Genomic DNA, 17,864 nt, shown 5'->3' on the forward strand with positions numbered 1-17,864 from the left:
TCTGAATTACGGCACGTCAAGGAGAAAGAAATATCGTTCACCGCCTTCGGCTGTGCCCGTTCGAGGGATGATGTAGCATTTGCTTTGTGAGGGGTCGCATTGATGTAATTTCCCATATCTAGAATTGAGTCGGTTTTATTCACTCCTAGACGTTCCTGAGCGGATCGCCCTATCGTTCCCCGCGGCGTTTGATTAATCGGCTTCACATTACGATCGACTCGAGGTGGAAGATCCGGTGGACTGTGATGAGGGGATCTAGGCTCGAAGGAATTGCCCAGATATTCCGGCGAGCCGGATTGATTGCTTCTTTGACCAGACAAGGAAAAGCCGTACTTGCTGTCACCTATTCCTTGGGATCTTCTCTTCTGCTGTTCAAACGATTGCTAGAAATGAACACATTTGTTAATTACAAACAATAATTATACACACACATATACACACGCACGCACGCACGCACACACACACATATAATATCGAAAATCGTTTTATACAGCCTAAAAAATTAATTATACATTAATTCGCTAAGCTTTAATCGATCTTCTGAAAAGTCTGATTTAGAAATCTGTCTCGTTTAAAAATTGTTTTATACAATAATATATATTTTATGAAATATTTTAATATAATTTAAATTAAAACAATAAAATATTTATCAATAAAAATCTGCCGAGAATCTTTAAGAGAATTTTTTTCATTTATAAAAGATGTTTGTAAAATAAAACGATTCAAATGTTTTATTTCCATCTATGATTAATTACATAGAAGAGAATTATTGAATTATATTTCTGTCTGTATGTAAATGAAGTCCAATCCAATAAGTCGCTAATGGACATATCTAAAAGTATACATTACCTGATAATTCGTTGAGTACGGTGGCGGCGCAGTAGTATCGTCTTGAGTGGCAATACTCGGATCGGAACTACTCTTTAGCCGCGACGGTGGGCCCAAAGTGCCCGGGATAACGGTCGCTGGGCTCAACTCCAGATCGCTCTCCGGAGAGGAAGCGTAGGAGAGGCGAGAAGTCATCGGGAATAGGAAGTCATCCGAGAGGGCTTCTTCCGGCTACGAGCGCAGATCACAGAGGACATCACGTTAAGACAAACGATACATACGGTCACGGAATTAATAACACACGACACAATGAATGTATGTTGCTCAGATGTATTACAGTCAACGAAGTGCGATGAATGAATTACTCTCTGTATGGCTATTTTGTATTAAAATTATTATTGAAATTATTTTTAATATACTTTCTTAGAGAACAACACTTGGAAGGTACAATTATAATTGTACTTTCCATTGTTGTTCCGAAGCATACTATAAATTAATAAACGATTTGCGAAGGAAGCAAATACAGAAATACAGCATGATAAAGCATGCATTCAAATGCATACACGACACACGTTGAAAAAAAACTGTATCTTCTTCGACGAGCTTTGTGTAAGAAAGTAAAGTATTTAAATGTTAATAAAAATGAAATAAAAAAAGAAAATTCTGGCTTTATTTGGCTAATTAGCTTACTAATTTTAAAAGTTAATCAACAATTTTACCAATCAGCAAAATAACACACTTTATAGCTTCATCTTTAAATTATGTTACTAAATTTTTTCTTCTTTTGCATTGTAATTCAACTGCGAAAATATCTTATTTTCTTGAACGTAAGCAACTAATTAACATTGGATTTGAGAATTTCACAAATTGACAATTTAAAAAGAGAAAATAGATCATTACGATAGATACAGTCATGCAAAGTAGAAAAATGCATACATAGAGAGCACGTAGAGATAACCCTTTAACTGTTAAAAACACACACACATATATATATATATATATATATATATATATATATATGCCTGTTAAATCAATTGTTACTATCAACATGTTTACATAGTCAAATTAATTTAATTGCTTCTTTTGATTAATTGACATACATCGTATATCTTGTGTGAGATACTGTGACAAATTAATTTAGCTCAACAAAGAGCGCATTGAATGCTAAAGCTATTACGATATTAATATTTCACACAGTATGGATACTAATAAAATATTCTGAATTTCGCAGTTAAAGGGTTAAGACAAGCAGGATTTATATATAGCCGAAAAATTGCTCACGGATGACGCCTGAGTTTGGAGGCGGTTGTGGAAGTGGCGGGAATTTTCCCATGAAAGATGATATTGGTGACTGATGATGCGCCAGAAGCAGCACGTCGTGGTTCTTATTCTCGTCGTAATACATGTTATCGGAAAGCGGGGGAGGTGGAGGAGCGGGAGGTGGAGTATGAGCGTGTGCAGACGGATGCGATAGATCCCACACCGTGTATCGGCTATATATCGGCTACAACGAACAGACCCAAATTATACCGAGATCGCAGCCGTACAGTGGAGCGTATGTACGAGCAACGAGGAGAAATATTCGTGACGAATAGCGAAAACAGAATAAAAAGAGAAAAGGAGAAATAAAAAAACCACCCCGACAGATAGATATCTTCTTCAGCAGAGCTCCGTCCTCTAACATTTTTTTTTTTAATACTTAAAGTAAAAAACAGCAGAAAATAGCACGCGCATTCTGCAACACAATTCGCACGTTGGATCGCACTGCTTTTTTACCTTAGTTTGACTCATCCATAGCGAACCTTGCTGCTGGCGGTCGATGAGTTCTCTCAACTTTCGATACCAAGCTTCCGGTGCGTTGAGAGTGATCACCGCGCTGAATACGTGTCCCCAGATCTTGTCGAGTTTCTGGCACTGCTCCAAAAGCTTTTTACTGCTTTTGTGCGCCGACCTGTAATCGCATATGTCGCATGTAGAATATATGGTGGGTGGCGAAACGGAGATCTCATCCCGCAATCGTTCTTACTTTGGTATGCCAGCTCTCATCTCTTTGATGACTTGCTTCGTCTCGGCCTTCAGGAAAATGACAATCGGATAAAACTGAGCGTAATTTAAGCGATCCACGGCATTCGGAGTGATGTCAAGCAATGCGTGCTTGCCCCTGTCCATCACTTCCCTGATGGCGCTTAAGCGAATGATTCCGGACGTTTTCATGTTCTTTCCCGTACCGTCCTCCATTTGACTTTCCATTTCTAAGAATTATTTAATTTTCAGTACATGATAACATATAGCTTATTCGATAAACAGTTAATGCAAAGTATCGTTTACTTACGTGGCGACGTGAACTTATCGGGAAAATCCTTGAGAAGCTTTTCCCTTGCAAGATCGGCCACGGGTCCAAAGAGAACGACGGGCCTGACAAATCCGGGATGTCTTAAAATTACACGTTCGTAAGCCGGAAATTTGCTGACGCTATCGGAGAATACTACGTCGTCCCAATGATCCTAAAAAAATGTAGAAGGAAACATGAAAATTAATCTAAATCAGATTATTAATAGTGATATGTTTTCTTCACTTTTCAGTTTAATGATTATAACATGATATTAAAAAAAACAGAATAACATTTAAGCGAAATAGGTATACAATATAAGTAAAATCTATATTTAGACTATATGATGTAAAAAGATAAATGAAAAAACACGGTTGCATTCGTACTCTTCCTAATGATTTCGAGCGTCTGTGACTGTTTCTTCTTCTCCTGAAGAAGTTGCCTCTGCTCTCGCTGGCGCTCATCTCTTTCTTCGTCGCGTTGAACTGCGCGGTCGCAAGCTCTTCAGCCCGGGCCTTGTTAGGTATAATGCCTTTCTGTACCTCTTGATTGTTTCGTCCAATTCGGAAAACCTGCCAAGATCCTACGACACCGTTGTGAAGAGTGTCCATCACGTGAAAGACGTCGCCGCTCCGAAAACTCATCTCTCCTTTTTGCGGTTGCTCATAATGAAAATGAGTTCTGCACATTTCAAAAAAATGTACGTTAGCTGTAATTATCTTTTTACTAACTAATGAAATTTAGAACTGGAGTCAATCATATAAATACTGTCTTAATAGTAATTAACAAATTTTTTTTCTACTTTTACAATGCTATAATATTTATTATACAATTAAAGTATAAAATAGAATAGTGAATATGAAAATTACATAATTTCATTAACGACAATCAATAATACATTTTTGTTATATTTATCTTTGCATCTTAAGTTTTAATATCATATTAGCAAAATTAGAGAGAAAGAATAGATAATTATTTTCTATAGAAATCAATAATCCTATTACAAATAAATTAATTTTGTACACATTTATTTTGTGAGATATACGTAATTTCGTCTCTTCTCTTATTAATTATTCAGAATTTTCATCTTTATTAGCATAACAGGATCATTAGCTAAATTGTTATAAACGTCACTTACTTTATGTGAAAAGAGTCGCCTCTGCCGGATGCAACAATTTGGTCGTATTCCTGACGTCGATGTTGCACAATAAGATCGATTTGTTCTTGCAAGCTAAGAAGGAATAGTACGGCTTCCTCCCTCGTGACCTCCTTCATATCCATATCATTTATCTATCGCAAAATTTCGTTTTCTTTGTAAATTTTCGATATTCAGATATCAGAATCTTTTAAAAAATCTTAATCTCTCTTAAGAGATCTTTGTAGAATCTTTGGACCTTAAGCAAAATTATTCAAATATATATTCTCTACCGTTTACTCTAATAAAATTTAGGAGTAGAATTACTATTCCAATAAAAAAATCTTTTGAGATAAAAGAACACTGTTAAACTCTTGTTGATAGTGATTACTTCATTTCATCATTTTTGAATCTTTAAAATCTTGAATATGAATTCAGTTGATTTAAACATAAAATAAGTAGTAATATATATTTATTTTACGAGTTGTGTAACTGACCTTTAGAATCTTATCCCCTGGTTGAAGACCCTGAAGCGACGCAGGACTTCCCGCTTGAACAGCAGTTACGAAGACTCCGGTTTCGTTGCCGCCGCTTAATCGCACGCCTACGGATCCTTCCTTTTGGAACGTAATGAATCGAGGATCTGGCCTGTACATACGTAATATCAAAATAAACATTGTAATATTAATTGCCGCAAGAAATTGAATAAAACATCATCCACTTACATGGGCTGTTTCGACCGAGGCGAAACCGAATCTTCATCGTACAATTGTCTACGTGTACTATAATAATCTGTAAAAAGAATTAGCACATTAAGTAAAACTTCGTGGAATTTTATCTTTTGTTAAAAAAATAATCCTCATTATTAATACAAAGTCATTTCTTTGTTGTCAAGATAGTATTAAAAGAATAAAAATAAAGAAGATAATGAAATTTTCGATAAAGAAAAATAAATTTAAGATTGATAAAAAAAATAGTAATGTAAATTTATATTTATTAAATTTTTATTTGACACTTTGACTGTCATGTCACCCATATTTGAGTAACATGTAAAATTCGCAAGGATTATCACTCATTTGTATAGGTAACGATTTTATTAATTCAACTAAGAATAATTTTATTAATTGTAAGTATTTAAGACACTAAAAAAAGAAATAATATAAATTATATTAAGATATTTTAAAAAATACAATAAAGTATTAAAATAATACGTTAGGTTCATTAAGTTCAAATCAACTTGTCGACATCAACTTAGCGATCAAAGTGTAAAGTCCTATTTAGATACGAAAATGATCGAAATAATCGCTTGATATCACGACGCATACCTTCCGGTCTCGGTGGAGGTGGTCTGGGTGGATCCACAGTGGGCGTAGCTGGTAGATCCAGCTGACTTAGAGACACGTCCATCAGCGGGCCTCGTGAGCGGCCCCTCGGCACGAGGTTACTCTTGTCTTCCAAAGGCTGCCTCGTGGGTGGCGGAACGTATAAGTTCTGACTACTGTAACTCGCGCCCGACAGGTATTCACCGCTATCCCCTTTACCTTGCTGCTGCACATGGCAGCACGAGCTATCCCGCGTAATTACGATAGAGAGTCTATCTTTGCATTGGTCCATTAGCTTTCTAGCTTCCTTCAGACTCATATTGTCGGCAGCGACGCTGCCTATTCGGGTTAACACGTCCCCGGTTTTCACTCCAATATTCTCTCGCGTAACCTCCTTCACGTACAATCGACATCCCAGCACTATGCCGAAGTCTAGAAATCGAGATGAGCAAATCACTGCGTCTTGTCTTACACGCATCGCGAAGACAAATGAAGATTAAATGGAGATACATGAATATATAAAAATTACAATAAAAATTCGAACTGAATGAAAAGCTTAAATTAAGTAAGAAATCGTACTAAATATTATTCCGAAAAATTAAGTTGAATTAGATTAATTATTTTGTTCGGATTGCAAAGTTGACAGAGATACCGACAATCAGATGTATATCTAGCTCGAGATCCTCGAATCATCACGCGGATTGTTACACATAGCTTAATTACATACCATCTTTTTTATTGTTTCGCGTGAGGGTAAGCCGATGACTTTGAGGTATTCCGCTGCCTAAACAACTGGGTGAATTCGAGAAAGCTCTCCGTTTAACAACTAATAAAACGGTTGAACCGGAATCCCGTAAAACTTGCACGGCTTTCGCGTAATCGGCACCTTCCAATGATTTTCCATTGGCGGAGATGATACGATCGTTCACTCTGTAAAGAATATACACACTCAAATAATAATCTTGTTAATTGCGGGGATATGAAATTAAAATTGAATCCAATTTCAATTTTAATTTTAATTAAAAAATATAAAATTTTCTTAAAAAAAAAAAGTCCAAGAACTAAGAATTCTTGAATTGAAAATAAATCTATTTTAATTTTTAAAACAATTAAAACTAAAAGTTTTTACATAAATTAAACTTTACTTGCGAATGACAATAGATAAAGTAATAAATATAATTGTTACAAGGGAATAAAAATAAAAAATTGTAAGAAATTTTTATTTTATGGACTAAAAAAGAAATTCTATTATACAAAAATTCTATTATACAAACTTCTATTATACATTTTACGCAAATATACGCATTCAAAGATTGAAAGTGTATAAAAAAAGATTTTATTTGCCATAATGAAATTTACTGTAATTACTGTACTTACTGTAATTTTCCTTCAGCCGGACCGTTTTTGAGCACATCGGAGATCGCGATCGCTGGATCGCCATTAGTAAAATGAGGATTATCGCAACCTCCTGACACAGCTATTCCAAAACCATAACCGGGCACTCTGGTCACCTTAATGTGATGGATCTCCCATCCTCTGTCGCCAGTCTAAAATTAAAAAGAAAAATACGACATTAAAAAAAATTATTAATACTAAAAAAATTGTTTTATGATTCTAAAATATAATCAAACTTTCCTAAGCGCCATTTCTTTATATATTTTATTAGCTCTGATAAAAATTTTTCTTAGAATTCTTCACATAATTTTTCAAAATTACATAAATTTCATAACTATTTAGAACATTTCTCAAATCTATCATTACTTTTTGATATATCACAAAAAAGTAGTTTCAAACAAGTAATTGTGCCTTAATTAATTCAAATCGCGAATACTTCTCTAATTAATATTTTTTATACACTATTTTACTTTAATAATGTTTTATTCACATATGCGCGATAACTGGCAAGATACACAAACATTAAAGAGATCAGTATTATATATCACACTACCGACAACTTTTGATCGCATTCCATGCTAACATTATACACATCTTTGCCTAGTGATACGATCGCTACGGTCAGTTGACATATTATCATTAAATGATTACAATAACATTATACTGAGACACGTTTTCACGTTCTTACACCATCTGTTAACAATGCCAAATAGAGATAAGCACAGTTATGAATCGTATATTTAAATAAGATAATATCGTGCAAATACTAAGACACGCTGTCACGTCACGCGACAAGGCAGCGCTTTAAATCATCTCGGTAATGATAGTTGGCGATCGTATAGCGTAACCATAGTCTTCATTTCTACGCAACAAGAATATTAGCAAAGAGTTTGAAAAATCGCTGAAGTTTTCAATTTACGTTCACCAAGCTTCTCTTAACTGTGCCGGAATAAAGATAAAAGTTAACGTAAAATAATTCATACGATATTTTGTAATATGTATTTCGATAAATAAGTTAACATTTTATTTTTACGCGCACAATGAGACGAACGTTTAACCAGCGGTTAGAAGACAGAGCATTGCCTCTCTAATTAAAGGCCATAATTCATTCCCTACACACGTGGAAGCGAATACAATGGTGTAATTATACACATTCCGCGGAGGCCGCGTGTATACTCCTAGCTCTCCGCGGCGGTTTTCGTCGAACTGCACGCCGGTTTAAATTAACGATAATCATCATCGGGCATCGAAGCACGATAATTAGATTAATTTTGGCGAGGCGCGTAACAATGGGCTTCCCGTGCGTGACCCGGCGCATTTCGCCGTTAAAACGCGCAAAACCGAGTCCCGCAATTCGCCGGTGATAAATTTAGCCCCCGGAGACGGACTTGTGTGAATCACTTGAGAGGAAGAGAAAGAAAGAGAGATAGAGAGAGAGCACGTGTTGAGCACAGATCTTCTCCCGCACGCGGGAAAGTAATCGACGGATAATCCAACACCCCGTATCAAATGGCAGAGTTATCGCCCTCGCGTGAACGCGACACGTAGCCAAGCTATTTCTAATCCCGTATTCGATCAGGTACGGTATCCCGTGTAGGATAGGCTTGAATGGAAGCGATAATGGAGAGGAGAGAGAAACAGGCGGACAGAGAGAGAAGATCTTAATAAACATCCCCGTTACGGACCGCAATATCGTGACACCAATAAAACCAAATCGCGATATGCCGTACATCACGACTTTTGGGTGCACTTCGATTCCTATGCATGCACAATTCACTGCATGCAAACGTACGCGCGGCGTCTTACAAGCGGTGCCGAATGTGCCGATGCAAATCGAGCGAATGATCCTCGAAAGATCGCAACATCCGATCGCCCGAATTTCGACCTCGAGCGTTAATTTGATCGAGCACGACCGCCGCGACGAGATGGACGCCGCGATAAGGGTCGAGTGTGACTTCGAGAATCGGGAGAATCTCTGCAAGAGATTCGTGCAGGCCATTCGAATTCACCAAGATTATTTGGGGACAAGATAACGACCGCGCGCAAATATTTACACAAATCCTTCCGCGTAATCTCGGCTTAAAGATCTCGGGGATGCGCTACCTGGCCGTCGAACCCGCCAGAGGAGTTGTGCATCGTGCCGTGGGTCGACGAGGTGGAGTTCGGCGGGGATCCGGAATTTCCCACGTGACAGCCCACGCCGAGGCCGAGGTTGATGCCAATGCCGCCACCGCCGCTGCCTCCTCCGCCGCCACTTCCGCCACTTCCGCCGCCGACTCCGACAATGTTGTTATCGCCCCTGTCCATCCTCCTGCCGCGCAAAAGACGACCTGTTCTTCTCCCGAGCACTGCACGATCCACCAGGACGATTCTCTCACGGGCCGCTCCCTCGCGCACTTCCGCCGATCAGCCACGACCCCTCAAGCATCTCCCTCTCCCTCGACGGCGTCTTCACGTGGCACCACGTGGGATCGATGGATCGATTTCGCGTCGCGGGCAACTCCGCCGCGATCGCATCGTGTTCGCGCGACCGTGTTTCGCGACGGTGAACGCGCCGATCGTGCGATCGATGATTGGCAAAAGCGTCGTCCCGCTGTTAAATGGAAAAACGGAATTGTGCGGCGATCATCAACGTTACGGTCCTTTCGTCATCGGCGTTCTCCGTTGGAAAGCAGAAAACACATTTGACACTCGAATATACGATGTGAACAGCGATGTGCCTCTCTTGATGTACCACTCTTTGTGGAAATTAATCTTGAAGAAGCTGCTCCGGAATCTGTCGAGATCGCTCCGCGCGTTGCCTTTCTATCGTTCCCATTCGACGTTGTGCAACACTAATGATCGGCAATCAAAACAGATGTTCACCGTCTTTTAGACTTATTTCGTTATTATTAGAGCCTCGTCTCTAACATCCATTTTTCCTCTCTTCTTCGACGTGACATTATTTACACCGTTTCGTAATATTGACAAGACTCACGATGACTCCGCGTGTGTAGCGCGAGATAGAAGAATCCCGCTTATTACACATGATTCGCAAAACTCGCAGAGGGCAAACAGCTAAGAGCGTTTTGGTTCACGCATAAACCAAATGATTCAAGGAAAAAAAAACGCTCTTACAATGAGTATCACTTCGCGAACCAAATATTACGTTAATTTTCAGAATTGTCTCCGCGACTTTATGGATACGAGCCAATACTTTGCGATTTCTCCGAATGCCACGCACGTCTCCCCCTTTCTCAGACTTTATTCCAGAGATGGCCTCGAATTCCAACTGAGGAAATCAAAGAAACGACGGCTTTCCTCAAGTCACACTGCGTGCACTGGAGATCGAGGATTGCGAATTAGAGATTAGAATTCGTCCATTAAAATTATCTGATTGATCGAATTCTAATCTTCAATTTGCAATACTTAACTATAACAAAGACTATGTGTCACGGACTTCACGCGAGATCGCACTCGCGTCTCCCAATTCTCCCGAGCGAGAAGACGAATTTCGCGACGCGGCGTAATTCCGGGCCTCGCTCGCGATCGCAGAGATCAGGAGGAGATCTCTCCGTGTGGATGGCGGAATCTCGTGGTTCCGAGATTCGCGACTGACCCGTTTTTCTCTCCGTCGCCACCACGAGAATTTCCCTTCCTCGCGTTCGCGCGCGCCGTTCTCCGCAAGGCGCGCGGCGAGACTCGACACACTCGCTCCCGTTCGCCTTGCTCGGTCACGCAGCCACGGCTTCACGACACACGGCAAGCCCGTTCCCGTTCGTGCACGCCTCTTTTTCTTCCCTCGCACGCCGGACTTCGCGGACGCGACGTAGCGTGAAGCGCGCTCGATTTCGTTCGGAGAGACCACGCGGAGTCCCTGCCAAAACGCTGCCGATCTCTCGAATTGCTTCTCTCTCGGAGAACCGATTCCAGAGCGAGATTATACACATCCAACGTTTCGGAGCTAAATTCGAAGCTAAGTTTTCTGCCCAGGTTTCCGCTTCCAGCTCTTCCGGGAACTGAAATCGCGATTTTTTCCTTCGCAGATGCGCTTTAGTCTCGGTCACGAACAAGGCGTACAATTACACGCGCCGCTTGAAGTCACCTCGGAAAAATGACGCGTTATTTTTTTATCAATAAGCTTCTCGCTTGAAGAACAAATCTAAGATTAAAAAAAGTAGGGGCCCATGAGCGACGAGGGTCCGACCAGGTCAAAGTATTTTTCAAACACTTTCAAACACAGTTCTTTAAAATATTCTAAGCTATACGTATTTAATTTAGGTTCCTTTTTGTATAGATTTTAAGAAACATTTTCTTCACGTGGTGTTTCAACACCAACTTGCTATTTCTTCTGGCTCTCTTTTGAGATTTACAAAATACCTTCCTTTCTTTATTTCATTAATCGTTGTCCTCAATCGAGGGAAGGAAACCATCGACCACATTGAATGCACATTCCAATCGTAAGACGTTTCTCCCAAGTCAATTATTTCGCTTCTATTCCCACGATTCGGAATGACGATTCCTTTCTGTATTCACGGAAACTCCTTTTTTTTCCAAGAGCTCTATCGATCGAAAAAACAATTGTTATGCTAAAGAATACTCTTTTGAAGTCTTCTCCGCACAATTACAAGAGACGCTCTTCTCGGCGGCGTCATACCGAAAATCGTCGTCACTTTTAAGTTACTCTGCGAGTTCTGCAAATAATATTACGGAATTCTTCTTCTTTTGCTCATCGCTCCATCATCTAATGAGTCTTGCCGAAATGGTGGGAAAAATTTCGTGTAAAAGACAGAGAGAAGATCGATGTTTCAATCTAATTGTAAATAACAAAAGCAGCAAACATCTGTCTTAATTGCGCCGATACGTCAACGTAACACGAGAGAGGAAATTCCCAAGCGCGATAATTTCAGTAACGAGAGTGGCGTATATATAATTACGACGGCGACGGCCCTTTCCCCGAGGAATCTCTCGTCTCTCGAGGAACTTCTCTTTCGCTTCTCCCTCACGCGGCACAGAAATACACCACACCGCGCCCCGCTCCGCCGCCGTCGTCGTCGCCGCCGCCGCCGCCGCCGACCGGAAGCGCATTTCCAAAAACTCGCTGAAGGCCGTCGACACAAAAACAGGTTCCCAACCCGACTGGCCCGACCCGTGCCACGGTTGCCCGAAACGAAAACTGCCTAAACCGGACCGCGATTTAAATCGCCGAGATGCGGAGGACCGGAGGACGGCTCCGCTTGTCTTCGCCTAGCTCCGTCGATTCACTCGATCACGATCCGCGCGTTTATCCCGTCGCGATCGACGCGATCGCGCCATCGGAGATCGCGTCCGATGCGCCACAGCCTTTCGGAGGCGCAACTCGAGTTCAAGAATTTCGAGATTCGGAGTCGCCGAAAATTACGGAACGCTCGAGGATGCGAGACTCTCGACTCCCTCGAGACCACGAGATTTCAAGCTCTCCCGAGATCGCGATCGGTTTCGCACCTCCAACGTTTCGCGTCTGTAGATCGCGGCTCGTATCACCGTTCTTCTCGCCTCTCGTGAGAATCAACTATACGCGACAGATCGACCGTAACGAAAATGCAATCGAGTCGATCGGATAACGTGCTCGGCGCGAATTCAATTCCTATGACGACTCCACGTCCGCGATTACCGATATATCGGCACACTGTTCACACAGCGAAGATTTGCACACGCACGCATATATACACACGCTTCGCACCACCAACATTCCACGGGCGCGGATGCCACGGCTCCTCTCTCGTGCCGCACGCGCGTGCACACGATCGGCCTTCGCGTGCGTACGCCGATCCAGCAGCGGTAGCCGCCCTCGCGAACCTCTCTCTCCCCCCCTTCACAAGATCACCCTTTACCTCTGCGCTACTGTACTGAGATCAGGATTTCGGAAGCGGGAGAGAACCGATATCGCGATATTGGACACGAGGGTCCGTCCAAGTCGCCAGGTCGCGCGAGAAAGAGAGAAAGAGAGAGAGAGAGTCCTGGCGACGAACGCGCGTTTCGGTTTCTCTATCGCCAGGTCGACTGGTCGAGGTAGAATCGGCCGAGGACTGCAGGGACGCAGAAGGACGGAGCGGCGACGGAGGGGAGGGACGGCGGTGTTTAACACACAAGAGCGTGAGACGGAGAGAGAAAGAGTGCGGGGAAAAAGGGGGAGATGGAAGAGGAGGGTGGAAAGAGAGAAGAGAGAAGGGCGAAGAGAGAGGAGGATTGGAGTTCGAGAGCGTGCCGACACCGGTTTTGCCTGGTCGGTTCGCTTAGTTGGCAAGACTACAGGTAGAGGTCGGCTTCAGCATCTTATCCTTGTGTGTATGTGTGTGTATGTGTGTATATGTATGTGTGTATATGTATATGTATGTGTATGTGTGGGTATTGTATAGGTACAAGTGTTGCGCGCCCGTGGGTGAGCGTGTGGGCGCGTGTGTACGAGCGTGTACGCACGCCGGAGCCCAGGCTATGAGACATTAACTGGAATATGACACACCTTACACCAGCTGGAATTCTGCTTGTCGCGCGGCCTAGGTATCCGCTTTCCGTTTCTCTATTCTTTGTCCTCGCGATCGAGCGACCGCGAGAGACGACCGGGTGGGATCATCCTGCCGGGCAAAATCTCCGCCGTGGAGGTTTCAGCGCGAGTCGCGATATGAGACCCCGCCGCTGCCCGCGCCGCGGCACGTTTTTCAAGCCGTATTTAATTGCGCTTTCCGCGTTTCAATTAAAACGGACACGTATACACATTCGGGATTCGAAGGAGGGAGAGAACGGGGCAATGTGGAATGAGGAACGCGGCTAAAAAGAGCGACACAAAACCCTATTCCAATTTCTAAACCTCCAACCCGCATAACAGACTGACAGATCAAACACATAAGAATGTTAACCCTTGAAAAATTAGAACGCAATATTAAAATACTCGAGAAAATATTCAAGGAATCGTTAATTAAAATTAATTAAAATTTCGTTGTAATAAAGATTTCATCGAAATAATTATAACGATATAAAATATAAAGAGATCTCTCGCTGCTGTACTTCGCTTCGAAACATTATTTCGTACAGGATCATCGAAAGTATTCTTTTAAGGAATTCTCTAATGCTCGAGTATCTGTGCGTTAAACTGGAGCAGCAATTTATAGGAGATCGCTTTAAACTTTCTATATCTTATTGCTACCTCTTTTCTTTTTCCTCTTCTCTCACCTCTTTTACTAGCGGTATCTGAATACTTAGCCGCTTCATTAAATATAGAAAGCCTAAGGAGGTGCAACCTGAAAAGTGCGCGGACCTTATGAATCCATAAATGGAATGAAAGTTGACCTTGGACGGTCGGAAAAACGTATGTTGGAATAAATGTGTGTTCTGACGCCATATGGCCGGTTCAAAGACCGGCCAGTGCAAGACGCCAAGCACAGAGAGAGAGAGAGAGAGAGAGAGAGAGAGAGAGAGAGAGACAGACCGATAGATTTACGAGATTAATAACGACATTTCCTTACCACGAGAGATTGAAATTCGCGCGCGCGGTTCGCGCTATTTACTTTCTTACGATATATCATCCGTACAAGAAACCACAGGTTCGATAAGACCGTCGCAATCTCAAAATGTCTGAATTTTTCTCTTTGTCAGTAAAGATCTTGCACCGATTCCTCGCCACGCTACTCATAACATTTCCCTTATACTGCAAGTCAGATTTCTAAAGCCAAGAATATTTGCATATATGTACGTATGTGCACGTGCACGTGTGAGTGCGTAAACTCAATGTAATATTTCACTATAAGTCGACGCTGTATATCTCGAATTCACTCTCGTTTCGCGTGAAATGAAGCCGCGAGTTCCGGCGCGGTTTCCAGAAAGAAAGGCGTTCGTTCTAAATGCAACTCTCAGGTCCATTTGGCGCGATCGGAAACGACGGCTAGCGCTGGTGATTCATAAAGTTTCGTAAACCCGTAGACAGTGCGTTCTCGGCGCACGAGATCACGCCGCCCGAAACAAATCGCGGCGGTATATCTGTTCCGTCGCGATCGGTGTAGATTACACTCGCGCCGCTTTTATGCCGTTGAGAAAAATCGCGCTCGCGCGCTTCCCACACTTGCGTGCCTCATTACGTATGAATCTGATTAACCATCGGCGCGCTGAATCCGCACCGGCGCGGATAACGGATTCGAAAGGGAAAATCCTCGACGAGAGGGGCCGCCGGCCAGTACCACTTTTCGAGCGTGTCGACGTGAATATGAATATGAGGAATCCACGTGAGGAATGCAAAGAAGACGTTTTACCACTCGGCTGCGCGCGAACTATTTCGAAAGAAAATTTTGATGTAAGAAACGATTGTTTCTCATTAAATACCATAGTCTTCAAACGTTTCTATCGAAAGTGGAAGTACGCGAAAAAAATTATAGAATAAAATTTATTTACTTTAGCTTATGTACAAAAAGGGGACTCAATTTGAATTTTTTTTTATCTAATCATTAAGTTGGAAACCAACGTTGATGAGTAATGCTGTAAAAAATTTTAACTTTTTAGTAATCAGGTTTGAGATTCCAACGAATACAATCTTTCCTCTCCGAAGTTGTATCGAAAAAATGATCGAGACGATAACGTAAAGTGGACTATTCTGTATAAAATCGCGATACAAGATAATATAGTTATCTGGACGATGAAGATTTAAAGAGGCGACGCGAGTAGACCTTGAATTAAGGATTAAATATGAAGTACACGTAAGCGTTGCAGGCAGCAACCTTGCAGTCGCGCGACCAAGCAAATGTTTAGGAATGTAAAACGTTCCCATGGATACGTGTGTGCGCGACCAGCGCATGATTCAAGCATCCAGAAAAATTCTGCCGCGCGTCGTGCCGCGCAGAAGGAGAACCGGATCCCAGAATCGTTACCGATCGATGTTTAGAATAATCGATGTTGCGCAAAAACGTCGACGTTGATCGGGGATCTCTCATTCGATTTTCGTCGAATCCGCGAGAGATAAAAATAGCGTAACGTAATTTGCGCGACGTAATTCGAAAATCGAGACGACGGCGACGATCGAGCGGCGATGATCCATCGCGCGGTATTCCGCGCTCGCGAGCGAACGCGTGAAATGTAAAGAGCGATGAAAGTCGCGGCCAACGCGACGCGGCGATCGGCCACGCTCGATTTGTCCGAAGGAGCAACGTCATTCACGAGAGCAAGAAAGAAAAATCTTTCGTCAACTCCCGCAGCGAGCAAAAAACCTATCGCCAACTTCGGCCTCCGAAGCAATCTTTGAGGACATTTCCTGTGGAATGTGCGCGACCCAGGTAGATCTAGGTACCTGCCGCAGGTAGCTGCCTCAACCTTATAGCCGGCCGGACGAAAGATAAGACGACACGAGGGCGTGGTGCGTATTTGAAGATCTTTCTCGCTTTATACCGGGTGGCCCCGCATCTACCGGATTATTATATTCCGACGCCGACGAAGGTATACGCAAGGAAGTAATGAGCCGCCGATTGCGTCCTGACATGTAATTAGACGCGCAATTACGCGCCTTACGCGTCCGCTACATTTGAATACATTAAAGTTTTACTTTCTAAATAATCTAAGCACGAATTACGTAAACCCATCCTTTCGGTAAAAAGTGACATAAGAAAGATATATTATTTAAAACGATATCCAAGCTTATTGGAACAATTATTGTGGAAAAAACTTAATGATGACAAACTCCATAAAATGCGGAATTAAATTAAATTAATCTAACTGCCACTTTTGATGAGAAGAATCAAACTGTAGTAATCAGATTATGTATATAATAAATTTATTATGCATTATAAAATATAAATGTAATGTTATTTTCTAAAAAATAAAAATATATCAAAAAAAATTTATATATGTTATGTTATGTTATGTTATATACTCTTCACTTTTCTAGAAGAAATAATAAAATGTGCATAGAATGATATTCATAATTTAATTTTGTATTAAAATAATGATAAAGTTATAATCTTAGGCAGTATTAAAATTTCATCCAGTTAATGAAATAACCTTCTCGAAATCGTTCAGTTGCCTCTTTCTAAACGGTGCAAAATTTTCCTCGACATCAGAGATTCTGGGACACATTGTATGCTGTCACGTTGACCTCCCCGCATTTTCACTTGTCCGTTCGTTTACCTGCGCATTTAATGCGATTGGCAGAGTACGTTAGCCAACACGATCGCGGTCATTATGCAGATAAGTAGGGATGACACGTCAATAGTTCCCCCCATTCTTAATATTTTTTACATTATTTCGGTCTATTTCAAACCCGAGACTTGCGTAAGAGTGGAAGCAGGATTACTTGAGGCTCTTTCATAGGTATAAAAATTTAAGTAATAATTCTTTGTTTACATATCGCAAGCGTTAAAAGTTTTCCCCGTATATTACAGAATTCGAGGTTTTACGATCTTCGATCGAGTATTTTAATTTAATGAACACCACTACATGAATTTCTTTCTAGCCACATATATATACAAATTTCGACAGCAAAAGGAAGTGGCATCGAAAGTGTTAACAAGGTAAAAGCGCAGTAATTAATGCGGCGTCGTTGGAAAGTCGCGAGATGTAGAATGCATATTCCACACCTGTCGGCACTTATAGATTAGAAACATTCTGTCTACGACACCGGTATTATACTTTCATTCCTTCTTCTTTTTGATTGCTTTTATAAAATTATAATCAAATTAAATCAAAACATCTAACGTAGGCTGCTGTTCTATTTAGGTTTACTTGTACCTGTGTTAAAGCGCGGTAGCTCTATTATCTTTAATATATTTTTTTATTTAATGATACTCCCTTTGTCAATTTTTCATACATGGAAACGCTTTAACTGAAGTAAAAATGCAAATTTAAATAGATACAGTCTCAG

At 41.4% G+C, this 17,864-nt stretch overlaps 1 protein-coding gene across 5 annotated transcripts in view; it reads right to left on the bottom strand.

Moving 5' to 3' along the window:
* The window catches only part of LOC105448998 (tight junction protein ZO-1), a 67,703-nt gene that overhangs the window by 3,340 nt on the left and 46,499 nt on the right, over window positions 1-17,864 (bottom strand). For 4 of the 5 annotated variants that reach the window (XM_011687948.1, XM_011687947.1, XM_011687946.1 and 1 more), the window contains 12 exons: window positions 6,992-7,161; window positions 6,342-6,544; window positions 5,618-6,046; window positions 5,018-5,084; window positions 4,790-4,940; window positions 4,296-4,447; window positions 3,544-3,838; window positions 3,161-3,332; window positions 2,855-3,080; window positions 2,605-2,779; window positions 850-1,059; window positions 42-383 (listed from right to left, as the gene is read on the bottom strand). In XM_011687948.1, coding sequence (XP_011686250.1) covers window positions 42-383; window positions 850-1,059; window positions 2,605-2,779; window positions 2,855-3,080; window positions 3,161-3,332; window positions 3,544-3,838; window positions 4,296-4,447; window positions 4,790-4,940; window positions 5,018-5,084; window positions 5,618-6,046; window positions 6,342-6,544; window positions 6,992-7,161 — 2,592 coding nt within the window. Of the gene's footprint in view, window positions 1-41; window positions 384-849; window positions 1,060-2,604; window positions 2,780-2,854; window positions 3,081-3,160; window positions 3,333-3,543; window positions 3,839-4,295; window positions 4,448-4,789; window positions 4,941-5,017; window positions 5,085-5,617; window positions 6,047-6,341; window positions 6,545-6,991; window positions 7,162-9,112; window positions 9,317-17,864 lie in introns of those variants that run through there. The other variant, XM_011687944.1, reaches the window with a different exon arrangement.

This window comes from Wasmannia auropunctata, unplaced genomic scaffold (assembly GCF_000956235.1).
Source record: "Wasmannia auropunctata unplaced genomic scaffold, wasmannia.A_1.0 LD336078.1, whole genome shotgun sequence".
NCBI lineage: Eukaryota > Metazoa > Arthropoda > Insecta > Hymenoptera > Formicidae > Wasmannia > Wasmannia auropunctata.